The 12,974-nt window shown below is 50.5% G+C and overlaps 6 protein-coding genes across 6 annotated transcripts; 3 read left to right on the forward strand and 3 right to left on the reverse strand.

Annotated features, from left to right (window-relative positions):
* Positions 1-353: 353 nt before the first annotated feature.
* N7489_011482 (phosphoribosylaminoimidazole carboxylase ADE2) lies at positions 354-2,249 on the reverse strand (the record flags this gene model as incomplete). Its single annotated transcript, XM_056717231.1, has 4 exons — positions 354-550; positions 616-1,573; positions 1,633-1,730; positions 1,784-2,249. 4 exons carry the CDS (start codon positions 2,247-2,249, stop codon positions 354-356), a joined length of 1,719 nt encoding a protein of 572 aa, XP_056564853.1.
* A 250-nt stretch (positions 2,250-2,499) lies between these two features.
* On the forward strand, positions 2,500-3,864 carry N7489_011483 (uncharacterized protein; the record flags this gene model as incomplete). Its single annotated transcript, XM_056717232.1, has 4 exons — positions 2,500-2,573; positions 2,634-2,682; positions 2,734-3,373; positions 3,431-3,864. The coding sequence occupies 4 exons, from the start codon at positions 2,500-2,502 to the stop codon at positions 3,862-3,864; spliced, it is 1,197 nt and encodes a 398-aa protein (XP_056564854.1).
* A 1,813-nt stretch (positions 3,865-5,677) lies between these two features.
* skn7 (uncharacterized protein) lies at positions 5,678-7,916 on the reverse strand (the record flags this gene model as incomplete). The annotated part of the gene is made up of 7 exons (XM_056717233.1): positions 5,678-6,192; positions 6,244-6,433; positions 6,495-7,379; positions 7,434-7,577; positions 7,649-7,721; positions 7,783-7,799; positions 7,860-7,916. 7 exons carry the CDS (start codon positions 7,914-7,916, stop codon positions 5,678-5,680), a joined length of 1,881 nt encoding a protein of 626 aa, XP_056564855.1.
* Positions 7,917-9,707: 1,791 nt separating this feature from the next.
* N7489_011485 (peroxiredoxin family protein) lies at positions 9,708-10,507 on the forward strand (the record flags this gene model as incomplete). Its single annotated transcript, XM_056717234.1, has 5 exons — positions 9,708-9,912; positions 9,979-10,078; positions 10,145-10,190; positions 10,261-10,426; positions 10,479-10,507. 5 exons carry the CDS (start codon positions 9,708-9,710, stop codon positions 10,505-10,507), a joined length of 546 nt encoding a protein of 181 aa, XP_056564856.1.
* Positions 10,508-10,848: 341 nt separating this feature from the next.
* N7489_011486 (BolA family protein) lies at positions 10,849-11,373 on the reverse strand (the record flags this gene model as incomplete). The annotated part of the gene is made up of 2 exons (XM_056717235.1): positions 10,849-11,021; positions 11,151-11,373. The coding sequence occupies 2 exons, from the start codon at positions 11,371-11,373 to the stop codon at positions 10,849-10,851; spliced, it is 396 nt and encodes a 131-aa protein (XP_056564857.1).
* A 74-nt stretch (positions 11,374-11,447) lies between these two features.
* On the forward strand, positions 11,448-12,957 carry N7489_011487 (Nif3-like dinuclear metal center hexameric protein; the record flags this gene model as incomplete). The annotated part of the gene is made up of 4 exons (XM_056717236.1): positions 11,448-11,683; positions 11,755-11,798; positions 11,878-12,003; positions 12,107-12,957. The coding sequence occupies 4 exons, from the start codon at positions 11,448-11,450 to the stop codon at positions 12,955-12,957; spliced, it is 1,257 nt and encodes a 418-aa protein (XP_056564858.1).
* Positions 12,958-12,974: the final 17 nt, after the last annotated feature.

Here is a 12,974-nt window from a genome sequence, read left to right on the forward strand (position 1 = left end):
TGTTTATTTGCTATGATTTCCCCTTGTGTACTACGGACGTTTGTTTTTCACTTTGTACTAGTATTAGTTAACGGTAGCCTAATACATAATGCCACCGTTGTCTGCGTTAAATCGTTTCATAGAATTGAACTTGGGCCAAAATCTAAGGCATTTAGAGTATTCCAGACCCGCGGGGGATAAAATAAGCTTAAAAGTCATTCATTGTCGTCTATAAAAGAAGTAAGCTGAACTCCACTATACAAGAAGCTCAGCGATGGTAGAATCCCCACGGTTTCTCTTTTTCTTTCTGCGTCCACTTTCGTTTAAAAAACTCGTATCAAATCTCAAATCACAGATGCCTACATATTTACTGTCTACATCTGATCAAAGTACTTCTGCCACCCCAACTCGCGCAACTTGGTACCCTTCAACTCCATGTTCTCAGCACGGGCAGCCTCGGCGTATGCCTCGACCTTGCGCTGGATAGCCGGGTCGAAAGAGCCAAGCACACGCGCGGCCAGGAGGGCAGCGTTGATGCTGTTGTTGATGCCGACAGTGGCGACGGGCACACCTATCACAGAATGTTAGACATATATGGGCGGTATAAGAAGCTGAGTGAAACGGAAAACAACGTACCACGCGGCATCTGCACAATGCTGTACAGACTATCGACGCCGTCGAGCGAGCTGCCCTTAACTGGCACGCCGATAACAGGGAGGGCAGTGTGAGCGGCTGCCATGCCGGGAAGGTGGGCAGCGCCACCGGCGGCAGCGATGATCACCTTGATGCCGCGCGAAGCAGCCTGGCCCGCGTACTCGGCCATGTAATCGGGCGTGCGGTGAGCAGAGGTGATCTCAACCTCAGGCTCGATGCCGAAGTAGTCACGCAAGAGCTTGAGGCCCGGGACGAGGGTCTTCAAGTCGCTGTCGGAGCCCATGATGACGGCGACGGAGGGGACGGGCTTGGAGGGACCGGATGGGGCAGCCTTGGTCTTGATATCCGTGCGCTGGGCGCGCATGGTGTCAACGACATCGATGAGGGGCTGAATCATGGTCTCGGCTTCGTGCATAGTCGCCGCGGTGACGGTGACGTGGCCCATTTTGCGGCCGGGCTTTGCGGCGCCCTTGCTGTAGAGGTGGATGCTCGCGTTGGGGATGGAGAGGGCTGCTTCAGTGGCCTTGAGGTGGGAGTCGGGGGTTGCGCCGCCGATGATGTTGAGCATGATTGAGGGCTGGAGAAGCTCAAGGCTCTTGGGTGGGATGGGCAGGTCGAGGATCGCGCGGATGTGGCTGTCGAATTGAGACAGCGCGCATCCTTCGATGGTCCAGTGGCCGGAGTTGTGGATTCGGCTTGCAAGCTCGCAGAGCATGAGACTGTTGTCTTCTAGGAGGAACATCTCCACGCCAAAAGCGCCTTTGCCTTCGAAGGCAGAGACGGCTTTGCGGGCGAGAGCTTGCGCTTGCTGGTTGATGGAATCGGGGACGTTGCGGGCTGGCGCATACACCAGCTTGCATATTGAGTCCTCTTGGACGGTCTCAACGGTGGGGTAGGAGAGGACGTCGTCCTTGGTTTTGATGACCATGACGGCGAGTTCCTGTAGACAAGTTATATTAGAGATGTGCATGGTGTGGTGTTTCAACTGCAGGTACTAACCATCTTGAAGTAAGCCCATTTTTCGGAGTAGAGCGGGCGGTCCTTCAGAGCCTCGAGGGCCTCGGGGATATCTTCTTTGGAGTTGACGCGGAAGTTTCCTTTGATACTGTTAGCAAAAGTGTATACGCTCTGGGCATCATGTATGACTCACCACGTCCATCGTATGCCATAGTCTTCGACTTCAACATCATAGGGTAGCCCAGCTCCTCTCCAATCTGAGCCAATTCCTCGGGTGTGTTGTTCACCAGCTCCCGATGCTCGGCCATAGGGATACCATATTTGCGGAGGTGCTCCTTTTGGTTGAACTTGTTCTGGATTGTCCGGATAGCCTGCCAGCTGGGTTCCACCCGTACCTTCGACGCAACTTCCTCAAGAGCGTAGGTGTCGACGTGCTCAATCTCGGCAGTGATGACGTCGCAAGACTCAGCCAGTTTGCGCACGGCGTCAGGCTCCTTGAAGGAGCCGGTCACATGGCCATCGTGAGAACTGATCTGCTTGGCGGGAGAGTTGTCGGCGTCTAGGATATTGGCCTGAATGTTCAATCGGTTGGCGGACTCGACGAGCATGCGGCCCAGTTGGCCACCGCCGAGGATTCCGACCTTAGGCGAGTTCCACATGATGTCGGATCGAAGGGATAAATGAGTCAATTGATCGAGATATGGTAAACGAGGGATCGACGGTGCCCCTCAACTCCGAAAATTCGCGGAGAGTCACGTGCGCTATCGATAAGCTCAGGCCAATCACACATGTCGACTGCCGCGCCCTTGTCGCAGCTTCGACTCTCTGTTTCTTTCTCCATGCACAGCTGACTAGACAATGTCTCTGGGTAGGTTGACCATCACAGTCGCAGTCTCAGTCCGAGTTGAAATGGGCCTTGCTGATATCAAAATTACAGACGAGGAAGCTCTCCAAATAGCCGCCAATGGCGGCCCGCTGGATTTGTACGTGAAACTATCATGCCAAGATCCCCAAAGCCTTCTGAGGCTAACATACTGATATAGAGGGAGATGGAACGGCATGGCTGGGCCTCTGATTGAGCGACTGGAATATGTGCGCTATACTTCGATGCCTCTCACCGACTTATCTGACCAGTAGCTCCAGATCGTGTACAATGTATTCCCCATGCCTCAAGTGCGCCCTGAACCCATCGGCCAGCCTTCGTTTCCCAATCATTCTTCTCAGGCGAATTCCATCCCACCCGAAAGCAGCAACAAGGAAAACACGTCCCCCGCCGACATCCAGACTTCTCCCCAGGCAGCGCGAACTGGCTCTCCCCCGTCGAGTGAACGAGTGCCAGACTCACAGCCCCAGCCATCTAGTGCAAGCACGGATGACCGGCTTCCGCCCCAGCTTGCATTTCTTCTGAGCGCCATCCGCTCGTCGATTACATCATTCTTCGAGGATAAGCCTCCACACACCATTCAGAGACTCGCAGAGCTGGTCCTCTACCCGACCAAGCACTATAGAACATTACCCGCATACCTACGTGCTGTCGATCGCGTTGTCTCAGTGACAAGCTCCGCCGATATTTTCCCATTCCAAACGCCGGCTGTGACGAATGCTCAAACGAACGGGCTGCTTCCTGGTAATGGCAGCGGGGTATACATGGCCCCGGAGTTTGCCCAGGGTCTTGGGAGCGATGAATCTCTAGGCGGCGCGCTACTTACCCCGATCCCGTGGTTAACTAATGCCTCGTTCGAAGGCGAGGATACCAATGGAGATGCAGGCATGCTAGTTGAGGGTACTTCTGTCCATTATTCCCGAGCCACTGGTTTCCTGTTCACTAACATTTTCCCAGGTACTGAACCTTTACCTACACAGCCCGAGGAGCCGGTCAACACAACCATAGTATCCACTGAAGCCGATGAAAAGGCTGCCACCACCTCACCAGAGCCATCTGACGAAGTCCCTCACGCCCGTGGTCCGATCGTCCTCGGCGTGGAAGACATGGGTCTGCAAGACGGCAAAGGCGTCGAGATGCGTCTTGCCGCGGACGGTGCCGCTGATGTCTCGGCTGCAGCCGCTACCACTACTTCCCAGCCGATAGAAGGACAGGAAAAGGCGGAACCAACTGGCGACAATGACGGTGACATTGTCCTTGCGGACACTAAACCGAAAGAAGGGGAAGAAACTAAGAACGCAGGTGCCTCTACAGAGCCCCAAGCAGGCACCGCAGAGTCTGAACCCACTGGTGGTTCATCCCAAGCGCCGGACGCCGAGAAGAAAGCATAAGCGATTTATTGGTTTTTCAAGAAGGATTGTTCTTTCCTCTTCTGATTTTCTTGGTTGGTTTTATCCTGGATTCTAGCATCATGAGTAACGACCTACAAGATCATATCGATCAATTTTCAGTGCAAGGCTTTTGCAATGCCTACAGTCCTTTATTAATGGCACAAGCTTGGTAGTTCCTTTCATTTGGGATAGAACTATAGACTGACGAGGTGACGCTGTCTGTCGTATCCCTTGCCAAACCTTTCGTCTATTGATCTGCGCCTCCTTGTACAAACCTAGTATTTCTATATGTTGTAGGTGTGTAACTCACGTTCTGTATAAGCCAAGAAGTCCACTTCATTTTTGCCATAAGATCAACTATAGTCATGTCCTCGCCATCATGCTGGAGTATGCGTTCCGCAAATGCCGAATGATTTATACTTGTGAACAGAGTCTACAGCCTGGTGGTTTCATGCTATGTCATGGCCTACGATTATTCCAACAAGCTCTGGTTTTGCTGCAGGGTGGACACCAATGGAATACCACGTATCTTTTCTATCCTTCTGACCGCTATAACATGATTATAGATTGTATGAAAGATGGCGCGAGATAAGGCTGATCGGGCTGACCTCGGGAAGTATGGGCTCGGTGCTGTCGGTTAGGGCAAGCAGGATCATCCGCAGGTGACATTTGCTCATGACCAACTCTTACCTCTCCCATGACACCTAGGTATTGTCGTGTAGCACTTGCTGGTGTACTTTCTAGTCAGGGATGGTTCTACGATAACCAACTAAAGTGCCCAGGTGGCATTGAGATCCGTTATCGGGGTTTTCTCACAGATCTCACGTCCGAAACTACATCACAGACATCAGGTGTTTACCAGAAATTTGTGTAGGGTGGGACCTCGAAACAGTGGGAATCGCTTCAGATGTTCAATATGCGTCTAGGAGCAGTGGTTGTTACCTTACCCAAGACTCATCATTAATGATAAGACATGGATATATGGCGAGCTAATTGGTAGAAAGAATCATGATCATTTGCTAGGAGAAAAGACTCCAATGGGTATCTACCTAGGTACTCCAGTCCTGTATTGTATAATCGTTGCAAGAATGTGTGAGAATGTAGTATATAGAGAATGCAATGCAAACCAGACAAACAACACAAGCAGCAAACGTGGCGCCAGAACGATCCAAAAAGGCCCAGAACTCCCCGCAAGGTCTGGGCCCTCCTGGGCCTTGGAAGGAGTCTGATCTATTTAAATATTTAAAGATTTAGACGTTTGGAATTCGGTCTAGACCTTCCCCTTTGCTTTCTCCCCTGCAGTACAGGTGGGATGTGGGGGTAGGTACCAGTGCTTCACATCAATTACTATACAGTCCCGGTAGTCTCTGGCTGGGCATTCTTAGGAAAAAGGGCTACTACGAAATACTAGTAGCCTTGGGATGTTCCATAATGTATTCATATACGCAGCTCTTACAAGATGAGATAGGCACATAGAATGGAGAGAAATAAAATAATATGTTGGTAAATATGTACCTGGCGAAACAACCTCTCCGGTGAATGCATGAACCCACGGGGGATAGAGCTGAGGGATATAGCTGACGTATATAAAATCGCACACAGTTCGCCACCCAAATTAAATCAAACCCAACGCCAGAACCTGTAAAAGGTGGGGAGACAACTGCGGCGATTCAAGACGTCCGCGAAGAGTAGCAAAATGTACGATTTGGAATTTCGAAGTCGAACCTCGTTATAGACAAGTGGGAATCGTGAGTCAATGGACAGGCGGAAAGGTGATTAAAAATGAAGGGATAAATGGTCAGGGCTTCGTTTTTTAGCCAGGTCGGCCAGCTTGCACGGCAAGCATGGGTTGGGGTTGAGAGTACATGCGCTGTCGTTTCGGCATGTTGGGGTTATCGGCACCGCCCATTTCGGAGATTTGACGGCGGTGCGGGGGACGTATAGGAGCGCCCGCGGTTGGGACTCCTACTGGCGGCGCTGGGTACTGGACGCCATTCTGGTCAACAGCGTAGGCGGCCGGTTGAGCGGTAACATATGGCCCTTGAACTGCGGGCATGTTCGGCGGAACAGCCTGCATATTCTGGAACTGGCCGGGCGATTGCCAGTTGGTCATTGATCCAGCGGGCGATTGGCCGGGAGAGCTGTCTTCTTTAATTGACTGGTTTGCTGAACTTTGAGTTGCAGCGGCCATAGTCACAGCGGCAGCGGAAGGCCGGACTGGCTCCATTCCTGGGTTCTGTGGCGAAATCTTGAGATGATCCAAATGTCTCTCAAGCATATCGAGAAGGCTTTTGCGGGTGAATGGCTTTGGAAGAACATCATCCATTCCTGGAACGGGTTAGTGGAAGACCTTGATTCAATTTTTGATGTCTGTCTTACCATGTTGGAAATAGAGCTGGATGTCGTCGCTTCGGATGTTCGAGGTCATGGCGATGATCGGGGTGCGATCAAATTGGCGAATCAAATGACACGCGGATACACCGTCCAAATTGGGCATAATGATGTCCATCAGAATTAGATCGTATTTTGAGCCACCTTGGATTTTGTTCACAGCCTCCAAACCGTCAAACTATTGAGAATATTAGCTTGTGCTATTCAATGGGACCAATGGGACAACACTGATAACGTACCGCTGTATCAATGACACACGAGAAAGAGTAGAGGAATTTGCCACCAATCTGCCGACAAGTGGCATCGTCCTCAACCAAGAGGATCTGTGGGCTGCGCACCCACCCAGGATCCACGTTCGTGCTCTTCTTCCGGTTGTCGGGGAACTGCCGACGAGCATCCGAGGTATCAATCTCCTGCTTGGCGGGCATTGGGTACGGAACATTGTTGATATGCTCGCTATACATGGGATCGATGCCGTTTGTGGCCCCCACGGGATACACCACTTGCTCCAGATCGCCGGCCATCTTGGGGTAAACGAGTGCTGGGTTTGGTGGTGCAGCTGTCGCAGGACGGAGCGAACCATTTCGCGCATTCGGGTCCAAGGTGGGAGTTGAAACGACAGCCTTTTGAGGATCGTTCATCGAGTCGACACCGTTCATATTGAATTGCAGTTCGGCGTTCATGTCATTCAGGAGCTTCGAGGCTTGCTGGAGGGGCGAGGAGGGTTCATCATCCACTGCACCAACCTGGGAAGGGCTCATTGTTGTTCCGGTTGCTTGGAAAGGCACGGCCTTGCTATCTCGGCGCTGGCGCGCATCCACCGACAGCAAGTAGGTCATCACCTGGTGAATGACATTCTCGTGGTTCAAAACCGTCTTCTGCACTCGCATCACTTCCTGTAGCATGAGCTGATGATCCACCGTGAGCCGGGCATATTGGTCTGATAGTTGTTGGATCTGCTGCTGTTGCGCCACAATCTGCTGGTTAAGAAGATCGATTTGTTGTGTGGGTACCGAGTCGTCGCTAGGTTGGGTTTGTTTTCGTGGCGCGGGTGCCTTTCTTCGAATGTTGTCTAGCGATTCTTTGCTGTTTGCGCGGAACTCGGGATGTTTGAATTCCCATGCCTGTGATTTGTGTGAGACCTCCAATTTAACCTTCAACTGGGGGGGGATGCCTACATTCTGTCCATATGGTGACTGGCCATTCTCTTCATTGTTTTGTCGAACCTTGTGGAAGTCGTATTTGTTCAGTTGGCGTACGAAACTGGCAAAGTTGCTGTGCTTAAAGTGCTTCGGTAGGATGGTCTTGGTGAATTTCTCGCACTATCGGGATTTCGAGTTAGCCGAGCACAAAGAGACCAAATCTGTTTCGCACAAATCCACGGGCGCATTACCTCCAATACCACAAAGGAATCCCCTTCATCACCCCAGCGTACGATCGACGCATAGGTTGGGTCCTCCAGCATTCTAGAAACATTAGATTAAAAGGCCAGGGAGATTTGAAGAGATTTGAAGAGCAAAGACTCACTTATACAACTTGCGTACCTATTCATATTGTTAGTGAACGATGTATAACAATATCGAGTAGTGAAGGGGATCACTCACAAAATCACTGGAGTTCCCAGCGGGGGCGGGATTGGAAGAGGTCTGGCCACCGTCCATGCTGGGCTAGACGGGTCGCGACCGGTCGAACAGGATCTGGCTGATTCCCAACGGATAAAAAAGATTGCAAATGTAACGGGCTTTCGTTTTTTCTTGCTGGAAAAGAAAGAAAAGGGGGAGAAGACCAGACCTTTTTCACGGAGGGTGGGAAGAGGGAAAAAAAATGAATTGGGGGTTTAGCGGTAGAGCCAAGTACCAAAGTTACGGAGGTACTGGCTGGTACAAGGACTCTCTGCCCAGGTGTGTTCCAGGTTACTTGGGGTTATTTTTACCTAGGTATATATACGATTACATGTTCATATATATATACATATACATATATATATATATACATGTTTATATTAATCTTGATTCTATTCACATTTCTCAATGCAAGGAGTACCTTGAATATCCTAACAATCACGAGGGGCAAAATTCCAGTATGTCACACACACAACATAGAGAGGTACTAGCCAAGTATGATATACAAGTTCCTTAGAAAAACACGAAAGAGAAACTTCATAACCAGATCTTATTCGCTATCAAATAAAAAGAGATGCAGGACAGACAGACATGGAGGGGATCGTGTCAGTGCGCAGATGGAGGGGAGCATGCACTCCCCCCCAATGAGCTGATGAAAATGGTGAGACATTCATTGAATTGGCATAGAGTGGATTCAGAAGAGATAGAGATAGTACTCCGTAAAAGAGAGGTCAAGTCTTTCAAGTCTTTGTACAAAATAACGGGGATAAGCAGTATATGCTCCACTGAAAACGCTTTTTTAATAAGTTTTATATAACATTGAGTGATCAGCCCTGCCATTCTCCGCGTGTCTCAGTTCTCCTATAGCATGTGCTCGGGGTTTGAACAGGTTGCTTTCTACTCCGTATGAACTTATGAACCTATTAATCGGACTTACCCACTTTTACCGAGACCGGATATTAAGTAAAACATACCGACTCTGTGGAATATGGCACCATGATATTTTACGATCCAAGAATAGCCTATAAATCCAAGTCTTCACCAAAAATTACCTATTAACACTGTTAACACCCTGGAAACTGGTTCATCATGGTCTAAAAGCCACCGAAGTTAGTACAGATAGTGCTCAAAGAAGCCCAACACGAGTCTCCACTGTAGTACATTGTCTTGATAAAAGCACACAGTGAGTGTCACTCATATCACCTGAGCTCTGCCAGTCAAGCCCATTGTTCTTCAAACAGTGTTAACGCCGACCTTCATGTTGAACATGAACTAGAAGATGACTGCAGCCTTCAGCAGGGGGTTGATGATCCACCGTGTGAACCGTGTGACCGAGCAAGGATCCACTGCGTCATGGAGGAATAGGATGTGACTTGATATCATCCGATTCGAAGATGGCTGGTCCGCCCTGTTCTTAAAAAGAGAGCGTCTATCATTGACAGCTCATATAGATTCCAAGGTTGCTTCGTACCTGCGGTATAGCCTCCGCAGGTCGCACTGGTATCCACAGACCGAGGGCGAGTTTCTATGCCAATCAACGACGATGTGCATGGAATAAGGTCAATGTATGGATAGATGAGAATAAAGCGAATAGTATCAATATAAAAAAGGTACGGAGTACATATACAACATATGTAAATAGTGAGATGTAAACAGAGTGCCTAAAAATAATAGCTGGGCACGCTACGGCCATGACGAAATCTCCCAAGCTCCCTCGACATACCGCCCTAGCGCTTCCCCATTCTTTCACAACAACCGTACGGAATACACATTTTACCACTCTCACTTTGATCCAATTAACCCAATCCCATCATTAACCAATCTAAAACCATGTTCGCCCGCCGTATCGCAACCAACATCCCCCGCGTTCGCGCGCAAGCATCGCTCTTCCACAGCACCGCGCCCGCGTTCGTACAGAAGGGCGACGCCATCCCCAACCTCGACGTCCTAGTCGAGAACTCCCCCGGCAACAAGGTCAATTTGGCCAAGGAGATCAAGAACAAGGCTGTCATCATTGGCACGCCAGCTGCCTTCAGTACGTGAGCCCATCCTACATTGATAGGAAACAAAAAGAACCTGTTCGGGACTGACATTCTTCAAGGTCCTGCGTGCTCAAGCACCCACGTTCCCGGCTTCATCAACCACCCCAAGCTCAAGGAGGCTGGTCAGGCTTTTGTCATCTCTGTCAATGACCCCTTCGTGTAAGTCATCAGTGTCGAGTTAAGCGTGGACGCGTTGGAACGTTTGTTAACAAAGCTATCATATAGGACCAAGGCTTGGGCTGATTCCCTCGACCCCTCCGGCAAGAGCGGTGTAAGTTTTCTCTTCTTTGTTTTGTCGTATCTTGGTCCCAGAAACAGAGCTGATATTGTATTTTGAACAGATCCGCTTCCTGGGTGACCCCTCCGGCGAGTTCACCAAGGCGCTCGACCTCAGCTTCGAAAGCAGCGCCATCTTCGGCAATGACCGCAGCAAGCGCTACGTTCTCCTCGTCGAGGATGGAAAGGTCAAGGAGGCTTTCGTCGAGCCTGACAACACCGGTCTGGATGGTATGTCTCTCTGCTGTCGAGCACATCGTTCTATGCTAACATCATTCCAAAGTTTCCGCTGCCGAGAAGGTGCTCGGTTAAAGTCATCCCTAGATAGAGCTCTAATCTCCTTGCAAATAGTGGAAGAAAGATATATACCATGCACAGGATTTATTTCTGGTCCCTGCTGAACGGCCCTACGTAGCGCAGGATTTTAGTGTACAATATTCCATCCTTTCCAACCCGGCCAACGCCTGAGAAATCGATGCCAAAATTAAATAGGCAAGCATATAGTTGAATCAAGCAATTAGGAATCAATGGCCGATTCTTCGTTCCTGGACCAAGTCGAAACCCTTAACCTTTGGTCTGGTCCAGCTTCTTCCAAATATCCCTCTGGGAAGGAGGCATATTTCATCATATCCCCGCCTCTTTAGAGAGATGAATTACTGCTGCAGAGCCTGCCACTGCTCAGGGGTATAGCACTTGGGTGTCCAAGCATGGATAGCAGCGATCTCGGCCTTGAGCGCGGAGTTGACGAGCCGGTGTCGAGCAAGCATAGTCTTGCTCTCGAATTGAGGAGAAACAATCACAGCCTGGAAAGCTTGTCCGCAGCCGCCTATATTAACCCGAAAAAGACAGAACGTCAGCGAGGGATCAACAAGGGTAAAGAAAAAGAGAATGCTTCGACGTCATAGCGCCATTCCCATGCTCATTTTCATTTTCAGTTTCAATGTCAATTTCATACCCGATAGATCCTCCACCTCCACATGCTGCGCCTGCAGCGCTTCAGTCAACTTGTTCTTTAGCGAGTCCGCGGTGATACCAGATGTGTCGGCCATGGCGGCGTTGATGGCGGCGTGGGAGCGCGCGGTGAGGGAAAATGAAGCCCGCTGGATATTGTTGTGGGGGCGGAGAAGATAGCGGCAGCTTCTGCTCAGGACGGTGAGAGAGGAAGTGCGGGAGAACATCAAGGATGGTCTGAAAAGGAAAGGAAGAAAAGACGAGAGGAGATAGAGTGCCAAACCCGAGGTTATCGCGAAGTATGGGAGTTGCTCTCATTACAAATTCAGAGCCTCCGGTCCGCTGTGGCTGGTGTGTGCACGTGTGTGGCTCATTATCATTTTCCGTTGCTGTTCTCCAGGGCTATCTTCAAGTTGAACGTCTCTCTATGAATTTTCTGCGCGCTGCTACACGTCGATACTCTGTCATGTCTGCGTCGATGATATCTTCGGAATGCTCGCCATTCACCAATGCTGTGGTGAGCTCCATGAGAAAGCTGTATTTCACCCCCCACTCGTTCCCAAAGCTCCCCGCATTGTATGGAGCTTTGTTTAACCTCGTATATGCAGTTACCCGGAAGCATTGGCAGACAAGAGCTTCGATAATACAGGATGTAAGTTTCTCTATATTCTTTTCTTTTCGAAATATCCTTCGATTCGCTGTTACAATGTACTGACCTCGTTCAATTGTAGTGCTCCTCGAGGCTCCGTTCGACAAATCCCGGATACAGAAGAACTCAGTCCTCCTTACAATTGACCTGACCACAGCCGTTGCCGACGAAGCCATTAAAAACCGCAACTCCATCATTGTCGCATACCGTAAGTCTCACCCAAGGAGTCAGCATACTTGCAATCGGACACCTCGTGAACTCCGACAAATATCTACAATTGAACCCAAAACTAACACAACACAATCATGCAGACCCAATCATCTTCCGCGGCCTGAAATCCCTCACCTTCGCCGACACCCAACAAAGATCCCTCCTCCGCCTCGCCCAACATGGAATCAGCGTCTACTCCCCCCACACAGCAGTCGACACCGTCCCCGGCGGCATGGCCGACTGGCTCTGCGACGTAGTGACAGGGAACTTCAACCCCGCGCAAACCCCCAACACCACCCTCAAATCCTGCACCTCGAGCATGTACTCCGCCCCAACCTACCCAGACTCGCCCATCCCCACCGTGCAAGCTCAAACCTCCGGACCAGCGCACACCAGGTCCACAATCCACCCATCCCCGCCAGCCTCAATCCCCGAAGGGTTCGAGTCAGCCGGTGCCGGTCGGCTGGTGACATTCGCCGAAAACCAGCCCCTCACTACCCTGATCGACAACATCGCTCGTGGAATCGGACTGCCGGGCGGTATCCCCATCGCCGTCCCGCAAGGGAAGTCCGTTGATGACATCTCTATCCGCACGGTGGGCATGTGTCCCGGCTCGGGATCGGGTGTGCTACTCAAGGGTGATGGGGAGCTGCCTGATCTCCTGTTGACGGGTGAGATGAGTCACCATGAGGCTTTGGCTGCTACGGAGCGTGGGTCTGTTGTTATTTCGCTTTCGCATACTAACTCGGAGCGTGGGTATCTGCGTTCGGTTATGCAGCCTAAATTGCTGGATGAGGTTACGAAGCAGTGGGAGCAAAGCGTCAGCCTAGAGGCTGGGAATGATGAGATTGGTGTGATCCGGACCCTTGCTAAGGACCAGGGCGCTGTCGAGGTTTCTGTTAGTGACGCTGATCGTGATCCCTATGGTATTATGATTTGGCGTGGTAACTAGGTTCGCTCTTCTGTGTT

Source organism: Penicillium chrysogenum (assembly GCF_028827035.1).
Source record: "Penicillium chrysogenum strain IBT 35668 chromosome Unknown utg000005l_segment0_segment0, whole genome shotgun sequence".
Lineage (NCBI taxonomy): Eukaryota > Fungi > Ascomycota > Eurotiomycetes > Eurotiales > Aspergillaceae > Penicillium > Penicillium chrysogenum.